Source organism: Podarcis muralis, chromosome 3 (genome assembly GCF_964188315.1).
Source record: "Podarcis muralis chromosome 3, rPodMur119.hap1.1, whole genome shotgun sequence".
Classification (NCBI taxonomy): domain Eukaryota; kingdom Metazoa; phylum Chordata; class Lepidosauria; order Squamata; family Lacertidae; genus Podarcis; species Podarcis muralis.
The window spans coordinates 19,779,501-19,798,603 of NC_135657.1; the positions used below are offsets into that span (position 1 = coordinate 19,779,501).

Below are 19,103 nucleotides of genomic sequence, written 5' to 3' on the forward strand. Positions count from 1 at the left end.
TCTGTCTATCAATCTGCATTCTGCAAGATCCTCCCCCCTCCATGAATTCTGCCCTCCCACCACCAGGGGGCCCTCTCCCCACAGTTTGTGAGCCACTGGGCTAAGCACAAGAAGGGTACTGCAGCAAGTAAAATAGCAACAAATTCCTACAAAAATTAAGTGCAATTATTTCCACTGAATGTGAATGACACTTTTAACATGTTTCTTGTAGTACAAAAACCAAGTTCCTGATTTGAATCGTTTTGAAGGAATTCACACTAAACACACATTCACCAACAGGGGAAAAAACCCAACCATTGTAGACTTTAACATAAACTGACGGAGCGTGAAAAAGCAGGGAAAGTACACTTGGGCACAATTTCATGCTGGTTACTTTTTTCCATTTTAATGTAAGCAGCTAGTTTTAGAGCAGTTCATAAACCAAAAGTTTGCATATTCAGTAATACAGACCCACACACAAACCCAACAGTTATAACATGCTTACATTTAACATTAGTGAAAAGTACTTACATGTTCAGAGCAAAAAGAAAATCCACATTGGAAATCTGACATTTGAAAGCACATTTGATACAATTAATGCAAAGTTGGATAATCCTAAATGCCCGGAAACCTCAAATTTGATGCTGGCTCCTATATATTTTTGTGTTCTCCTCAGCCCTAGCCCAATGAGAGTTTTCCAAACTAACCCTTTTAAAGTGCTCTCTGGGAGTCTAAATAAACTCCTTTCAATAGCTTTCTGGTGTATATAGATCTTCTGGTGTTGAAGTAGACAGACTTTGGACAATTCTGTATATTGAGACTACACTGCATTAAAAAAATTATGAGTAACTGCTGCTAAATTATATACATTTTCATGATCTCTGGCATTGCATATTATACCCAAATAGCTTATGCTGAAGATACTTTGGTTCAATTGTTTTAGTTTGGATTATAAGCAGCAACATGTTCCTTCAACCTCTTTGGTAAAAAGAATCTGGGCAGGTTCAGACACTTGCAAGCAGCAATCCTTGTGAGCTACACAAGTTTCGCCATCCCAATACCTAAAATACAGTGGGCACTCGTCATACGAATCTTATTTATGCAGCGGCCTGATGCACACTTTCTTTCCTCTCTGTTCTTCTCTGAAAGAAAAATTACACAAAATAGGGTACCAGGCAAATGTTTCTATATGGATTACTTGTCTCGCAGGTGGACAATACTGAAATATTAACTCAATTTACTGTGCGATCCTATATATGATCCCTCAAAAGTAAAACTCACCAAGTTCTGTTGAACTCCCAGGAAGGACATTAGAGGATTGTAGCCTAGCCATCTACCATAAAAGATGTCTGGAACAGCATTTCAAAACCTTTTTTTAACCTCTGATTCTGTAGCATCTATTCAATCCATTCCTTGCAAACTCATTAGTGCAAAAATAAAAATGCAATTGTTTTGCCAGTAGCTGAGGAAGGGTATAAATAATGCCCTTTACCACCACCACACATGGCAAATAGCTAACCAATTATATCCAGAAACATCACCTGATCTTAGGTCCACTTCAAAAATGACAAGCTATTATGTCAAACTTCAAATATAATGCACAATAACTTATGACTCTTTTATATAATAAAAGAAAGCAAAAATAAAAAATGAATTGCATTTCATTCCAAGGTGCCAAAAAGCCTTTGAACGAATGCATCTTGTGAAGAATCTATATTTAGCTTAAGAAATGTATGGACAAACACAAGTGTACCAGGCAAACCTGTGTTTGTGTACAAGAGATGATGTACACATAGTGTTTATACTTCTTACCTAGAAGGGTTTTCCATATATAATTGCCTTTTTGAAGTGGCCAGATACTGCAGACCTACTATTCTATGGTTTTGCAATGAAAACCAACGGCCACTTCAAGCATCACATGGTTGTTTTTAAGACACACACCTTCGACAGAAGCACACATCGAAAAATGAAATGTGTGGGTGTAAAAAGCACAACCCATTCAGATCCACACTAGAGAGCTGGGATTTGCACCAGTTGTCAAGCGTATCCCATGGAAAACCCACAGTTGCCTCCATGCAATGTGTGAAATGGCCCCAAATGCTTGGAAACATCTGTATTTGGGTGTTCTAGAGAATTTCATTTATGCTTAAATTTGGTGACATGTCAAGTAATCATTCAATTGCACATTTGTGCAAGCTAAACTAAACATAAGATAAAGCTTTTTTTTTAAAAAAAGGTTAACTGCTACACGAGAAGCTCTGCAAATATAAAAGAGCAAATATACAAGTATAACACTGAAAATACTGTACTTTATTAGCACAAAAAAGCTGTAACAAGGCACAGCAAGCGGAGGAAAAACACACATTGATAAACTGGTTAGTGTTGGCATACAAGTGTAACTCTTCTTGTATACGCAGCTTTGAAGTTTTCCTACCTCACAGTCACTGTCAACTGGGAGCACTAGTCATTGGTACAAGATACACAAGCAAAAAACAAGGGACTCTGTACTCCAACACAAATTTTAGTGCAAACACAACTAGGACAAAACAGGTTATGTTCTGTCCACAAAGGGGTGGGGGAGAGAGAGAACCAGAAGCAAAAGAGCAATTGCAAAAGTTTTTTGCTCAAGGAGAACACAATCTACAACTTACCAAAAGAAGGTGCTACACCATTCACAAATACAACAGTACCTATATGAAGCCTGAAACTTTACGTATGATGCGTTGAGTAGGGTGGAGGGAAAGAAGCAGAACAGAACATTATCTTTTCTGGATCAGCTTTTAAGTCATAACTAAGCTAGATGGCCATTAGTTTTTAGCAGACAGTTAAAAATACTGTTTTGAACCCTTCAAAAATCAGTTAATGCAAAGCTCCAATCACTACTTGTCAGGTTTCTTTATAGTTGAGTCAAGTTCATCATCACGACTTACCAGCAGCGGTTGACTTAAATTGCAATCCTATGTACGCTTATCTAGGAGTTTAGTCCCACTGAATTTAATGAATCTTACTTCTGTGAAGGCTTGCAGTGTTAGACAGAAGTTACTGAAACGCTGTGTATACTAAACTTTACTTTTTTTAAACTAGGGCTGCAATGCTTAAGACAACTGACTACAATCCATCTGATTAAGGTGACCCCAATTAACTGTATAGCAGATTTTTAGAAAATGTGCAAGTTTTAAGCACTTCCACAAACTGTGCAACATCTTAGAAGAGGAACTCATCCTTCTGAGTCATGTTGTAGGATTTTGGGGAGAGGGGTGTTGCCAACTGGGTGCCTGAGACAGCCTTCACTGGTGCCTCCAGGCTGCCCCTACCCACAACTCTTTTTCTTTCTTTCTTTCACAGGACTCTAGCCATCCTAGAAAAGATGTTATGAAGCAGAAGGTGCAGGTGCTCTTCTAAGCAACCAACGTGAAATGAACCAGCCTGGCTGCTCCCACTGCCAGTGTTTTTAGTCAATGAGTGTAGTCAGAGCTGTGCCTGATAAATTGTTTGGACAGCAGGCAAAGGGTCCCAAAGAGGTGCCGTTTCCTGCTTCCTGCACTTTTCCTGTTACTGTCTTGTTTCCTAGTCCTTGGAAGGTTTGCAGCTACATTTATTTTGCTGCCTGCCAGCCACATAGAGCAGTTGACAGGCTGCTACTTGAGAGGCTTTTAAAAATACGTTTGGAGTAGGGGAAGCAGCCCAGGAATGAATAGTTTTGGTGCCTGCTGGCCACGTGAAACAGTCTGCGGATAGTTGCTTAAGAAACTTTTTGAAAATGTGGGGTGGGGGAAGCAAGATGGCAAGCCTCCCATTGTTGCAATACGTGTTTGCTGCCTGCCGGCATGTGGACCACACAGCTGCTTGAGAGAAGCCTCTGTTGAACTCAGGGAGGGGGTAAGGATATGGGAACCCTTTTTCTCCCTGCTACATGCCCTACAGCAAGGATTGTCCAAAGTTGTTTGAAGGGGGGAGCCCAGTACAGAGACATCATAATGGTGGTGGTAATAATAATGATGCTAAGAATTTTCCTGGTTGTTTCCAAGTTGTTACATTCTTGAGGGGTGGGGTAATGCAGAGGCATCATTATTATCAACATCAACATCAACATCCTCACCACATTATTCCTGATTGTTTCCAAGTTGTTGTTTTTTTTTTGGGGGGGGAGGGAGTCATTTCAGAGGAATCAGTGTTATCACTTTTCCCTCCTGCCTGGCCCACAGGGATTGCTCCCAGGTTGTCTGGAGAGATGAGGGCTTAGTGCAAAGGCAGAAAAATCATTATCCTCGTATCCTCATACATCCCTAGTTTTGAGATGCTTGTAGATGAGTCAGCCTTAAAATCACACTACTCTGCAACAGTATTGTTCAACTACTTCTCTGGTGAGTCCTTTCTGTATTTTCAGTGTTTTTCTATTATATTCTTCTCCATAAAGATAGGGAAAAATACTTGTTTGTCAGCATTATGTCTTTTTATCTCTGATTACGCACATATATATATATTTTAAAAACCTGAACGGATTTTCCCATATTTGAACTATTTTATGTTCCTGTTTCTTTTCTTTTTCTTCTCTTTTGAAGGTGGCAGCCATTATGTGTTAGGCTACACCCCTGGTGGCAGCCATTTCCTAACTGGTACCCTTGGTATCTTCTCAAAATTCAGAATGTGCCCCCAGATCCAAAAAGGTTGGTGACCACTGCCATAAGAGATGCCCCTTTCAAGGTATCACAGCAGGCACATGTAAGCATCATTATAAAATAAAGTATGTGTTTACTTTTTCTTGCATATGATTACTATTTTAGTGATATGCAAATTTATGCAAACTTAGTTGGCTGATTAATCTATTAGCACTCAAACAATCATACACTAAAGTATACTTAATTAGGATACAGCCCTTTTAAAAACCAGAGTTTGGTGCCGAGTGGATGCATGTAAGTGCTCATTAATGTACGTGATCAATTCTTAGAAGTGCTAGGTGACAGCAGTTTCCCTAGTTGCTCATGATTTTCCATTTTAGAATAGCTTTAATGTGAAAATTGTCATGGGGAAAAACTGAACTTTAAAATGTACTAAGAAAGCAACTACACTGGAATACAACTGCTGGTGTTCAAATGTTCAAAAATGAAAAAAAGTCAGCAACTCACTTTGTTCTGACTCCTGAAATTGAATGGAACTTAGAAAATACTCAATGGCTGCTTTGCATAATAACTAGAGGAATTGCGGAAAGAAAATAGTGTATTTCAGAACCAGACAATTATAATCTGCAAGCCCGCATTTAAAAATGTGTGAATTTGTGTTCAACATATTGTTTCAAGAGATATTCACAACTAAGCTTGATTAATAGCAGGCAGCATCTGAACACACTCAGAACATATTAAGCTTAAAGTACCATATTGCAAAAGAAGATGAAGAAGCAGCAGCTGAACACTGATGTGCTAACCACAGTTATACTGTATTTGCACAAAAAAAGCACATATTTCTAGTGAGCTTACTGGGGACTCTGAACTCTGTTCACTTTGCCTTTATTGGTTCCCGCTCCAACCATCGCACTCGGACCTTTTGCTTATAGTGATATTCCTTTAGAAAGTCCTGCAACATTGATGGCAAAGGGAGACAATCAATCCCATCATATGAAGTGTACCTACAGATTACTGCCCGGCAGATATATTGCAAGCTGAAAGGGAAAGTTCTGTTTAGGGAGACTGTAAGCAAAGGTTCAAAAAACATGCAAGAACTAGGATCTTTGTAGTGTTCTAGAAGCCCTGTAACAGTGGAGGAGTGAAACACACAGGGGTCATGAGCATCAAAACTAAAGTTGTGGTTCCATTGTTCAATGCGCGCATGCAGAGACCGGTTGTAACGGCGGAAGCTCACAGAGAAGAGGTAGTCTTCTTGAGCAGAATCCCTGAGCAAAAAAGTGCCTTCGGGTTTTCCTTCCAGAAGTGCTTCTGCTTCGTAACGGTCCATCACTCCCCAGTAACAAGGATTGCCAGTAATTTGCAGTAAGTCTGGGACAAGGCAGTGTATATAATCAATCTGAGTATGTACTTTCCAAGCTCCTTGTCTGCTGGTGTGGCTATGGCTCTCTCCAGATACCTGGCGCTGCTTTTGCCTACGCGACTGCAAGCAGAGAGTAGTCGTGTCTTCCTCCAGGTCGCAACTGCCCTGTGGCGTTGAACTCCCGTCTCCAGTCAGCTCAGACATGCCAGGGGCCAACTTTGGTCCCAGTTTATATAGCGGGTTAACTTGTGCAGTAGCTTCAAAGGTATGTATCTGAGCATTGGGAGGAGGGTCAACCCCTTCTTCAATACTGAGCCTTCGTCTTTCTCTGAGCCTGTCCTCTTCATCTTCTGTAGAAGCCACGGAAGGATCAAATGCATCAAAGAGAGTTGAGTGGGGGCTCACTGGGGCTGTGTGCTGCTTAATTAGATGCCATTTTTGAGCCAGATCTGACCCAGGAGGGAAAGGACATTTCTCTAGCATTAGTTCAGAGAGATGGATCTTTCTTTTGTTAGAGAAGAGAGGTTTGGATGGTTTGCAGTACGTTCGCATGGGAAAACACAAGCCAACAGTATCCTGAAGTCTTTGTCGCAGAGAGCGACTCCCAATGGTCCTGCTTGAGATACTGTCCGTGTCATGAACAGAGCTCACGCCGTATCTTCGCTCCCTCCTTTGCAAGCGAGAACGGCCAAATCTTTTATCACTGTCCAAAGAGCTCTGGGTTTTTGTCGAGCAGGAATGTTTCTTTTTCCCACCCCATGGTGCATGCCTTGAGTAGGAATCTCTTCGTGCAAGTCTAGCTCCTGTGCCAACACCCAAGTCACTCTCTCTCTCAAGGCTTATTTCCACAATTTGCGGGATCTCTGCGGCACAGTTTTGATTTTTCCTTGCAGAGCTTTTTGAAGGGTTTAGACTCAGTTGTAAAGAAACATCTCTTAAAGGGCTGCTGGGTCGTTGCGCAGCTGGATCAGGAACAAACACACTTTTATCTCTAACGGAAGAACAATTAGAGTTTACATCTACATTTTCACTTCTGTTTCCACCTTCAGAGTTGAAGAGATTCTGGCACCTGTACTTGAAGTTGTTCCACATCTTCCCAACTTTACCCATGGATTAGGTCACCTAAATTTCAAACACAGGAAGACAATACTTTAGTCAAGTCACCTGCTGAATAGAGACTCAAAATGAGTTTCTGAACACTTGTTAAGACAACTCATTAACAAAATGAGAAGCTAAGGGGGAACGTTTATATTTTTATCGCTCCCCCTTATATACCCCAATGGAGCCCTCATGGTAGCTTACAATAAAACAAATAGTTTAAATACTCTACACCCAAAATATTTAGGATTTTCTATTTATAATGAACACTTCAGTTTTTATGATATTCTATGCAATGGAGTGCAGAGGTTTCAGTTATAACTTTAGAAATAGGATAGGCTTTGGACAGGTGTATGTATAAGGTTGAAACTGAGGAAGAAACATTAGTGTCACCCTTTCCTTATTAAAATATTCATTTCATAGGCCTTCTTTTCTGCAAACAGAAATACTACAAAATGTAGGATAACATGCATGCTCATATAACCTCCATGGTGATGTTATTCAGCTACTGTTCCCAATTAAACTGAGCGTTCATATTCATTTATATTTCCCATCTTTAGTAAAGGATAAAGTTATAGAACAAGAGGAAGATTTTGGATCATCTGTGACTAGTACTTTTTAAAATTCAGCTTACTAGCTTTTTAGGTGTTCACTAACAGAAAGTTTCACACTAATGTACCACAAAAAATTATGTTTTAAAAAATGATAGTCTTTCTGCAACACTGGACTTTTGAGTAGAAAATATCAAAGCTAGGAGAATGCGATGGCAGAGCTAAAAACAACAGGATCCATAATATTCTTGAAAGTATTAGCAAACTCTGCGAAAAGATTCCTGTCAATCTGTAAGTACATTGAAGCAACAATTCTGAACGATGACCCACAAAGCAGTTGGTGATCTGAGTTGGCTGATCATTTGAGCCGGCTGCCTGCTTCTCCCCCAGCTGCTGCTCAACATCAAAATACTACTAAATATACATCCCTTTTCTAAGATTAGTTTTCCAGGTAAGCAATTTTTGTAGTTGCCATTAAAATGATATAACATTGTAATACAGTCGATTTTGTTCTCAACCCAGGTTGTCCCACGCTTAACACTGTTATTTGACAGATGCTCATCTAGTATCTGTTTATAGTCACTTTAGGCATTAGAGCAGTAGCGGGGAGCCTTCAGCCCAATTAGGCCCAGCAGGCATCCTAATTTGGGCCACAAATCCTATTTTCCCCAAGTCACATCCATCAACCCCACATGACATCATATGTAAAGATAAAGACACGGGTGGCGCAAAGGAACCACGGGGAGCCTGAAAATGTGCTCCCAATTGCTCCTTGGCAAGCAAGTCTTGTATTTGGTACTTTTTAGATCTGCCACCAAATGCAAAACCCTTTTGGGTGGCACTGGTTCCACTCGGAAGCCCCCAATTAGAGCCATGTTGAAAGCGGGACTTGAAGTCAGTACTAATCGCAGGCTGATCACCAGTCACTTCATGTCCCACTGGGATTGGCTACACTCCAGGGTTCCCAATCAGAAACTCTTGAGTGCAGCCAAGCCCCTGCCAAAAATGGAGCTTGAAGGACAGTGCTGATCAGCTGTAACTTCCAAGCACCACTTCTATTGGCTGGGACCTTCCTTTGCAAAGCTGCTTGAATGCAACCTGCACTGCAAAGGTAAAATTGATCACCTGGTGCCTTGCCAGTCCTGGGATTCCTGCTCCCTGCCTTGCTGGACTTCTCCCACCCAGCCTGAGGGGGCGGGGCCCTGACTGACTCCAGTCACAAAAGCTGAGGCTGCTGAACAAACTCTTGGTTTGGGGTATTGCTTGGGGACTTGTGTCACTGTTATGGGTATTAATTCTTTGTATCTTTATTTTCAGATCTTTTATGATTTATGTGAAAATTGCCTGGTTGTGTACTTTTTGATGTGTTTTATTTATAAATGACTTTTGTTGTGTTTGTGATAATGTAAATCTTTTCATGCTGTAAGCAGCCTTGAGCATTGTTATAGCTATGGAAAGGCAGCATGCACAAAATGATGGTGGCAGTGATGGTGATGTCAGGGAATTCACAGGTAGGCAGCCCTGCCAACATGTCAAAGTTGCTTACAGAAGGTGGAGGAGCACAGTGTGTCAGCCAGATATCTGCACCAGTGTATCATGCATGCCATTTGTGTGTGGTTGGGGCCTACGAAGCACAAATTAACTGGAGAGCCACATTGGATGGGCAGATGGCACGAACTTGCTGTTGCTTTGACAGGGTTTTCTATCTACCCCAATACTTGCTCTTAAAATGAAAACTAGAGCTGAATGTTTCTAGTTTCTGCAACTGTAAATTGTGATCAACCTTCCATTAAGGTATTGGCTGAGCAGGCAGCTTCCCCCTAGCAACAGGGCCATTTCAAAGACAAACTCTTTATTGAGTCAGTCTAATCAATACCATTGTGTGATTCACCATTCATCCTCCCTCCCCAGCACTTAGTCAGTTTTTCCTTGTTACTTGTGAGTAGTGCATACATTGTGATTTATTAGATGCCTGTTCCCTAAAAGGTCTCCAAGCAACTTAAATTTAAAACAATAATTATAAATACATTAAACTATTTAAAAAGTATATAATAGATTAATATTATCATACAAACACCTAGAATACATACACAGACGTACAAAAATGGTTCCCCACTACAACCACATTAGACAGCACACTAAGAGTAGTTATTTGATGACTGAGATAATGATGGCTGCAAAGTGAACATAGATTTCCCAATTTCACAGAATTCAGGCCCAATAGGAAAACACAGGAAGAAAATTGATACTATGGGTTCAGCTTAGAAGCAATGAATTTGAAATAAATGTGAAACTGTAAAGGCGTAATATACTTTGACAGAGCATGGCTTGAAGAGAGACATTGGTGCCCAATATGCTATGTCAACTGGCAGGGGTCCACAATTCACAGGGGCCACCGGCCACCAACCACAAACGTAAGCCCTAGTCTTCCACCTAACGTTGGAGCTAGGGGTTATTCACATAATGTACTGTGCATTGGAAGCACAGCACAGTCATTATGGGGCCAATCTGTCTTACTCCAAAGTTAAAAAGAAAGGTCCTACAGGACCCTGGAATTTCTTTTTCTGTTTCTCTAAGAGCTCTAAGAGTCTATGAAGCAAAGCACAGAAACAAGCCACTACCCATAACCAAGCTTTCTTTCCACTATGAATGAATTTACCCCATAATCTCTGCCAAACTTGTTAAAGCATTATACTTACTAAGGTGAAAGATAAAGGACCCCTGGACGGTTAAGTCCAGTCTAAGGCGACTATTGGGATGAGGCATTCATCTCGTTTTTAGGCCGAGGGAGCCGGCGTTTATCCACAAACAGCTTTCCGGGTCATGTGGCCAGCATGTCTAAACCGCTTCTGGTGTAATGGGACACCGTGACAAGTGCCAGAGCTCACAGAAACACCATTTACCTTCCCGCCGCAACGGTACCTATTTATCTACTTGCACTGGCGTGCTTTTGAACTGCTAGATTGGCAAAAGCTGGGACAGAGCAGTGGAAGCTCACCCCATTGTGCAGATCTGAGCTGCTGACCTTCCGATCAGCAAGCCCAAAAGGCTCAGTGGTTTAGACCACAGCGCCACCCACGTTCCTATTATAGTTATTTGCAGGACCTGAAATAGTGAAACGTGGGAGGATTAAAATCTTCACAGCCACAATGTCGCCCAACCAAGAAAGGTTTAGACCCTCCCAGGATTTCAGTTCCTTGCCTAACAAGGGCTCAAAATTTGCTTTACTTAAAGAGTACAAGTTTTCTGTTATGAATATTCCCAGGTATTTCAGCTTTTGAGCTCCCACAATGCTTTGTATGAAAACTTGAGACCGTGTGAGGACCCCAATATACATAATTTCATATCTGGTTTCATTATGTGTAGGCCTGCCACTGTCAAAATTATTCAATTCTTAGATAATTTCAAGTAATGCCAATTCTGGTTTTGATAACATGAGAGCTATGTCACTGGCAAAAAAAGGATAATAGTATGCATTTTACTTTTATTTTTTCTACACTTTCTACATTCACATTGTTTCTAATTACTATTACCAATGGTTCAATAGACAAGGCAAATGAAAGTGGGGACAAAGGGCATCCTTGTTTTATTCCTCTTTTTATAGGGGTTTCTGAGTCGAGAAAAATTACACTGACAGTAGCATAAGAACTTCAAAAAATGTATACTTCAAAAATTGAATAAATCACTCTCCCATGTTAAGTCTATGTATCAGTGCTTTTAAAAATGTCGAACTCAGCCTTTCCAAAGGCCTTGTAAACAGCTAATGAGGTTACTGCAAGCGTGTTACCTTTCTTTTTACTATAATGAATGACATTCAATAGGTGTCACATTGGAACCACTATCTGCCAGCAAGGCATAAAGCTCATCTGGTCTGGGGAGATATAACCTGTAATAAACGTATTTAACCAGTTTGTTAAAATGCCTGTACAGTGGTACCTCAGGTTACATACGCTTCAGGTTACAGACTCTGCTAACCCAGAAATAGTACCTCGGGTTAAGAACTTTGCTTCAGGATGAGAACAGAAATCGTGCTCCAGCGGTGCGGCGGCAGCAGGAGGCCCCATTAGCTAAAGTGGTGCTTCAGGTTAAGAACAGTTTCAGGTTAAGAACGGATCTCCGGAACGAATTAAGTACTTAACCTGAGGTACCACTGTATATAGCTTAGCATCCTGGTTTAACAGGATAATTGGACAATATGATTCCACTAGGTCAAGGTTTTTCTTCAACTTTTTTTCAGTAGTACTGTTATTTTAGACTGATGCCTGGAAGTTCCCCTGAAAGAACTTCATTCAACAACTGGCTAGATGGGGATATAATTCATTGTAAAAATGTTTAAAGAATGCTCCTGTAAAACCGTCACCTCCCAGTACTTTGTATCCTTTTAGTTTTTTTAAATAGTCATTTGCACTTCCTCCAGTTCAATTGATTTATTCAAAGACTGCATTTCTAACTGTAGTAAACAGAGTTTATTTTAATATTCATTGATAGCAAACAAAGACGTTGACAGTGAACTGTATAAGTCCAAATAAGATGTCTTAAATAATTCACATTTGTCTTTTTCTTTGTATTGAAAAATGCCAAAATATTTGTGTTGCACTCTTCTATGGGCAACCTTTTTAAAAATTCGATTGGCTTGCATTTTAAGAGTTTTTGTTTCCAAAGTCACAGTATTTTTGGTTTAGATATAAAATGTTAACCTCTATCCTAAAGGACTCTAGAGCAGACAATTTGGATTTCACCTTTTTTCCACTTAGCTCCCAAGATTGGGAGCTTTACAACAATTCTGTGAGGTAAGTCAATATCGTGAAACACCCCCTGCCCCCTGTTATGGGGGAAATAAGGCTGAGAACGTGCCTATGGCCGCCTAGTAAGTTCATGGCAGAAACAAAATTCAAGTATGAGTCTTGATTCAAGCTCAGTTTCTTTGCCACTACACTAGTAGTTCAGTGGTAGACCAATTCACTCATTATATTTCATAATTTTGAGCACTGTTAGAAACTCATATATATAAGCTAATCACCAAATGGCACCTTAAACCCATATTATGTTTGCACAATGGTATGTCTAGGCACCCTTTTTTGTAGTGGCATTTATTATTATTATTTATTTCTTTTCTGTACTGCTTTATATTTTAAAGGAAAAAATCAAAGTGGTTTTCAAAACATTAGAACATCAAATAAAACAATCCAAAAAAAAAACAAAAAACAAAAAACCGCAAACTGCAAGGAAAATATTTCAGATCCTTCTCTAAGTGGCATTTTGCTTTCCTCATCTTTATTTAGCTACGGTAATTTATACAGCTGCCCCATAGCAGAAGAACCCTAGAAGCCAGGGTGATTTAGTGGTTGGAATAACAACATTTAATATAACAAAAATAAAAGTAACATAATGTCTAGTATTGCTTATGCGAATGTAGTCAATAAATATTTGAACCACGAAAATAAAACACAACTTTCATTCCTCTCACAAAAGCATTTGTCCTGACCTCACAGCTGTGACTTTCACTAACATAACTGTGCATGTGGGACCTGCAATTAATGTTGCAGTGCAGAAGGTAGCTTTGCAGGATTTTAATCAGTCATGTCATTTTCCAGAATACTCCATTGAATCCCCACCCACACAGATTTTCCATTTTCCCTTCCTCCACAGACACTCAGTATTGTGTTGCAAATGAACAAACTCAGTCTTCACTGGATTCTCCTCCATGTCTTTCCCCCCTATAGTTTTTTGTTTTTTTTACTTCTGAAAAAACACAGGCCCCTCCCAAATCTGCTGATACCTTCATAGCACATAGCATAGCACTGTAGAGTTGGAAGGGACCCTGAGGATCATCTAGTCCAACCCCCTGCAATGCAGGGATATGCAGCTTCCTTGTATGTGGATGCTGCTACACAAGGATTCACACTCAAAGAATGAATTCGCTATTATGTATCTTCTTCTTTGGCGATCACTCGTAGTCGAGTAAGATTGTCTTCCATGAACACAAAACCGTGAACAGTTCCATGAACAGTGAGTCCGGAAGTGACTGTGGAGGCCAATTCTGGATCCACACAGCCTTCCACAGTGAAGACATTGGTTCCAGGGCGGGAGTTGATCATGGTGAGGGTTTGCCAAACGTGCCTTCCTCTTAGCACATTTTTCCTTTTCGTCCTGAGTTTGAGCGTCTTCAAAATCCATGACACCTTTGGTAAAGGCTGTTCTCCAATTGGAGCACTCGCAGGCCAGTGTTTCCCAATTGTCTGTGTTTAGATTACATTTTTATATATATACATAGGGCCCCACATTTATTTATAAAAAAAGTTTATATACCGTTGTATCATAATAATATATCACAGTAGTTTGCAACAATATAAAAACACAAAGCCAAATAATAAAAACACAAAGCCAAATAATAAAATAATTAAAAATTAAAAACAAGTGAAAAGCAAAAAGAAATTGAAAACAAACATAAATGGGCCATTGTGTGTGGGAGGAGGTGTACTCTTAACTGCCTGCACGGGCATAACAGAATATAAAAGTTTTCAGCAGACTTTTAAAAGTTGGCACAGAATGTGCCTGCTGAATTTGCAGTAGGCACAGGGGCAGAGTGGAAAAAATTATTTTCTTTTGCCACTCTCCTGCAAGTACACCCTCATATGCACACATTTATACGCACACACTCACACCCACATAAGGTAAGGGAAGAACTGCTCATCACCTCCCTCCAATAAGTGCCTTATAGCTGTCTCCTACACGGAGACAGGGATCATGGCCAGCACATATAAACCCTACAACATGCTATCCTTACCTGATAAAATTGGCTATGGTAATGTAAATACAGTGGTGCCCCGCAAGACGAATGCCTCGCAAGATGAAAAATTCGCTAGACGAAAGGGTTTTCCGTTTTTTGAGTCGTTCCGCAAGACGAATTTCCCTATGGGCTTGCTTCGCAAGACGAAACGTCTTGCGAGTTCTTGCGAGTTTGTTTCCTTTTTCTTAAAGCTGCTAAGCCGTTAATAGCCGCTAATAGCCGTGCTTCGCAAGACGAAAAAAACCGCAAGACGAAGAGACTTGCGGAACGGATTAATTTCATCTTGCGAGGCACCACTGTAAGGATATGCATCTTATCAGCCTGATGCATAGACATCAATTGTCCCCAGCAATGACAGTTCTGGGAACAGATGCAACCTGACTTCTGCTGTCCCACAAAGTACTGATGTTGCCTGTTCATCAGAAAAGAAATTTAGACAAAATTTTGGGAATTGCTGGCTTTTTTTAAAAAAAAGAGGTAAGAATTTGGCTACTGAAAGTTTAGCACTTTGTTTACTGTCAGTCAACAGGTGGCCATTTTTCTAAAATGATCAATGTTCTAGATGTGTGATCACTGAAATTACACCATTGCAGAGACATAACAACTATTATATGAAGAATATGCAGGGAAGGAAAGGGCAAGCAGCACAGGATGAGGAGAGGAACTCTCTCAGACAATAATATTCTTACTTCAATTTAGCATAACTTTTTTTGGGAAAACAGTATTTTCCACACAGTCTACTGTGATCAGAGATGTAAGTACCAATATGACAATGTTCTAATTCTTTGCGAGATACCATCTTTCATCAAAGTTCCTCACCTGTGATGTAATTTCAGAAAAATAATAAAATGATTATTTCTAGGGCCTTTTCCAAAAAGTGATGTTTTTATTTCTATAAGGAAAGTTTTCCTTGAATTCCACTACTAAATAAAAGTGATTATCAGCCACAGAAGTGAGAAATAGCTACAGCTCTTGTTTCGATCTGTAAGAATGAGAACTCAGTAAATGCTATGTGCACTCAAAGCAATGTTTCAGAATTCTATGCTAGGGGTTGAATTCTATCAACCAAGATAGAAACCTGACAACTGTGAATAGTTTTTTAGTGCCTATGTGACCTCTTCCCAAAAGCTATCAGGACAAATGTTGATAACAGAACAAGCAGAATCTATCTATCTATCTTTCTTTCTTTCTTTCTTTCTTTCTTTCTTTCTTTCTTTCTTTCTTTCTTTCTTTAAGATTTAAAGCCAGACTCTTAATCCAAGAATTCAAAAAGTAGCTGAAAGAAACACAACTATCTTCAGTCTGCCCCCTCCCCCACTTGAAGGTTTTCTGCTTCCATGGAAGTGCATACACCTCAAGTTATATTCTGCTCTGGACGAGAAAGCTGTGCATGAGTCACTGAAATAATGTTTTTTGTACTGCTATATTTAAGTTTCCTAGCTTGTAATCTGCTATGGTTAAAATAAAAAACAGGTGGGCAGAGTCAAGAGGGTCATTCAGCCTGCAAGCAAAGCATAGCGGAACTCTTGATGACCTCTTTATTGAGAGCAATAATTTGAGAGCAAGTATGCTCTAGTTCACTCATCTACTACTTGACAATAAAGTGCAATCAGGCTGCAATCCTATGCATGCTTAGCTGGGAGCAAGCCCCACTGAGAATAGTTGAACTGCTGAGAAACAAGGATAGGGATTGCACTGCAAAAATGTTCATTTGAGTACAGTGGTGCCTCGCAAGACGAAATTAATTCGTTCCGCAAGTCTCTTCGTCTTGCGGTTTTTTCGTCTTGCGATGCACGGTTTCCCATAGGAATGCATTGAAAATCAATTAATGCGTTCCTAGGGAAACCGCCTTCAGACCAGGTCCGGGGACAGTCTGTCCCCCGACCTCTTCTGAAGGCTGGGGGGGGGGGACAAGGGCTTTTCTTCCCACTGCCAGCCTTCAGAAGGCTGTTCTGAAGGCTGGCGGTGGGAAGAAAAGCCCTTCTTCCCACCTCCCGCCCCGCAAGCTCCGGGGACAGGAGGGCTTTGCTGCCGACCGCCAGCATTTTAAAAGCCCCTGCTGTCCCGGGGCGATTTTAAAATGCTGGCGGGCGGGAGCGAAGTCTCCGCTGCCCCGAGGAGATTTTAAAATGCTGGGGGTCGGCAGCGAACGCTTCGCTCCCGCCCGCCAGCATTTTAAGATCGCCCGGGGCAGCGGAGAAGTCTCCGCTGTCCCGGGAAGGCAGGCGGGGGGAGCAAAGACTTTTGCCCCCGCCTGCCTTCAGAAGAGGTCCAGGACCTCGTTCCGATGCCCGGCGGCGGGGTGAGAGGTTCCCGCCCCCCCGCCCCGCTTCGGAGCAGCGTTCCGAAGCGGGGCGGCTGGGGCAGGTGTTCCCTCCCCCCCCCGCCCGGCTTCGGAGCACCGGGAGAAGCGATCTCCCCACAAACCCTTGCTTCAAAAGAGGTCCGGGGGCAGCGCGAAGCGCTTCCCGCTGTCCGCGGACCTCTTTTGAAGCAAGGGGCGGTGGGGAGAAGCGATCTCCCCGCAGCCCCTTGCTTCAAAAGAGGTCCGGGGGCAGCGGGAAGCGCTTCCCGCTGTCCCCGGACCTGGGGCTGCGGGGAGAAGATCGCTTCTCCCCGCCGCCCCTTGCTTCAAAAGAGAAGACCCGCTGTCCCCTGGGCAAGCTTCGTTTTGCGAAGCAAGCCCATAGGGAAATTCATCTTGCGAGGCAACTCGAAAACGAAAAAACCTTTCGTTTTGCGAGTTTTTCGTCTCGCGAGGCGTTCGTCTTGCGGGGTACCACTGTACTTTGTTTAAAAAAAAAAAAGCCTCCTGAATACCTATAGTGTGTCTGCTAGCTTTAAAACATACAATACACCAACTACTGTAGTTTAATAACAAACAAACAAAATGGTCACATCCACATCAGTAGAAAATGGGAACGCTTATATTCAAGGCAAAACAACAACATGAAATTTGCTCCAATTGCCTTAGGCAGCAGACTCACATTGTCTCCTAGTGTCAGGCAGGGGAGAAATCAAGGAGCTATCAATTAACTACTGAAAAGGTCAACTACTTAAAACACAGTGGCTTCATGACAAACTATAGCTGGAAAGATACCACCTAAGATAGCTTTCCAACCAATCTGAAAAATGGCCCTGAGACTACAAGTGATGAGCAGCCCCACATCCATCTTCATGACTTATTTATTTTATAAGCAAAAAGCAGCAAGAGGAGGTTGGAATTAGAAGCAGAGTATGGATGGGGAGGAGCTGTGAAGTTCTTTTTTATTTGCTGTTTTAAGAAATCACTACCCTTCTGGTTTCTGCCTCACTTTTAAGGAGGAGGAAGAAGAAAATACAGACACCCCTAATATTTTTGCTCACAGGGAGAACAGGGGTTATGGAGCTAATTCTGAAAAGAAAAACACTTGCAAGGGAAAGTTATTAAACAGTCTTATCACCCTCAACTTTCAACATTCGGCACCTGCTTCTCTCTCTCTCTTTTTAAAAAGGGTTCCACCACCCAACGGCGTTTCCTAAAAAGGGCTGCTCAGTCATGGATACAGCTACCAAGCTGCTCAACTGCCTTGTTCCTTGAGTGAGAACGACTGAATCTGTATCCACCGCCCATGTGCTAGGGGCTTCCAGATTTCACGATCCTGCCCCCGTTACCATTTGCCGATTGCCATGGGACTTCTGGGGTTTGGGTTTGGTTTGGTTTTGGAAGACACCTGTGTGTTAATTTGTCTTATGTGTGTAGATCAGTGCACGCTGACCAACACACAGTCTTAGCAGTAAGGTTCTGTTCTGATGCCATGAGTAGTCACGACAACCTGTAGATTGCTATCTGTTGCAGACTTCATCTGCCTTCACAGCCGTTGTAACATACCACTTGTTATCATCCGCCTGTTCTGCCGTTGAGGACTTTTTGGATCATTCTTTGTCTAGCTCCTTTCCTTTGACATTACTGCCTTGGGTGACCCTGCTGGGAGTACGAGATTCCCGACGGCTTCGCTCACAAGAGTCATAATAACATGCAAGTCCACTCACCACGACAAGGTGATAATCCAGTGAGTGAGTACCCTATCAGCGGTTCCCCTGTAGATCAGAAGCACAACTCGTGTCATCAAGAAGTCATGCCTTAGGTGTAGTGGGCCCAATTCTATAAACTCCCTTCCATTAGGAATCAGGCAGAGATGGTCTGGGTTAAGTTTCAGGTATCAGGCTAAAACCATTTTATTTCAGAAGGCCTTTTTACTATGCAGGTTGTTTTAATGTTTCTATTTAAAGGTAAAGGGACCCCTGACCATTAGGTCCAGTCATGACTGACTCTGGGGTTGCAGCACTCATCTCGCTTTATTGGCCGAGGGAGCTGGTGTACAGCTTCTGGGTCATGTGGCCAGCATGACTAAGCCGCTTCTGGAGAACCAGAGCAGCGCACGGAAACGCCATTTACCTTCCCGCTGGAGCGGTACCTATTTATCTACTTGCACTTTAATGTGCTTTCGAACTGCTAGGTTGGCAGGAGCAGGAACTGAGCAACAGAGCTCACCCCGTTGCGGGGATTCGAAATTGCCGATCTTCTGATCGGCAAGTCCTAGGCTCTGTGGTTTAACCCACAGCACCACCCGTGTCCCAGTGTTTCTATTTACTGATGTTTTAATATATGTTTTACATATTGTATATTGGATGCTGTAAGTCATATAAATAACCACCAGTAA

At 41.7% G+C, this 19,103-nt stretch overlaps 1 protein-coding gene across 2 annotated transcripts in view; it reads right to left on the minus strand.

The window, feature by feature from the left end:
- Positions 1 to 353: 353 nt before the first annotated feature.
- The window catches only part of SOCS5 (suppressor of cytokine signaling 5), a 31,018-nt gene continuing 12,268 nt past the window's right edge, over positions 354 to 19,103 (minus strand). For both annotated transcript variants that reach the window (XM_077925520.1, XM_028724847.2), the window contains one exon: positions 354 to 7,083. In XM_077925520.1, coding sequence (XP_077781646.1) covers positions 5,473 to 7,071 — 1,599 coding nt within the window. In that variant the 5' untranslated portion in view covers positions 7,072 to 7,083 and the 3' untranslated portion in view covers positions 354 to 5,472. The remainder of the gene's footprint in view (positions 7,084 to 19,103) is intronic.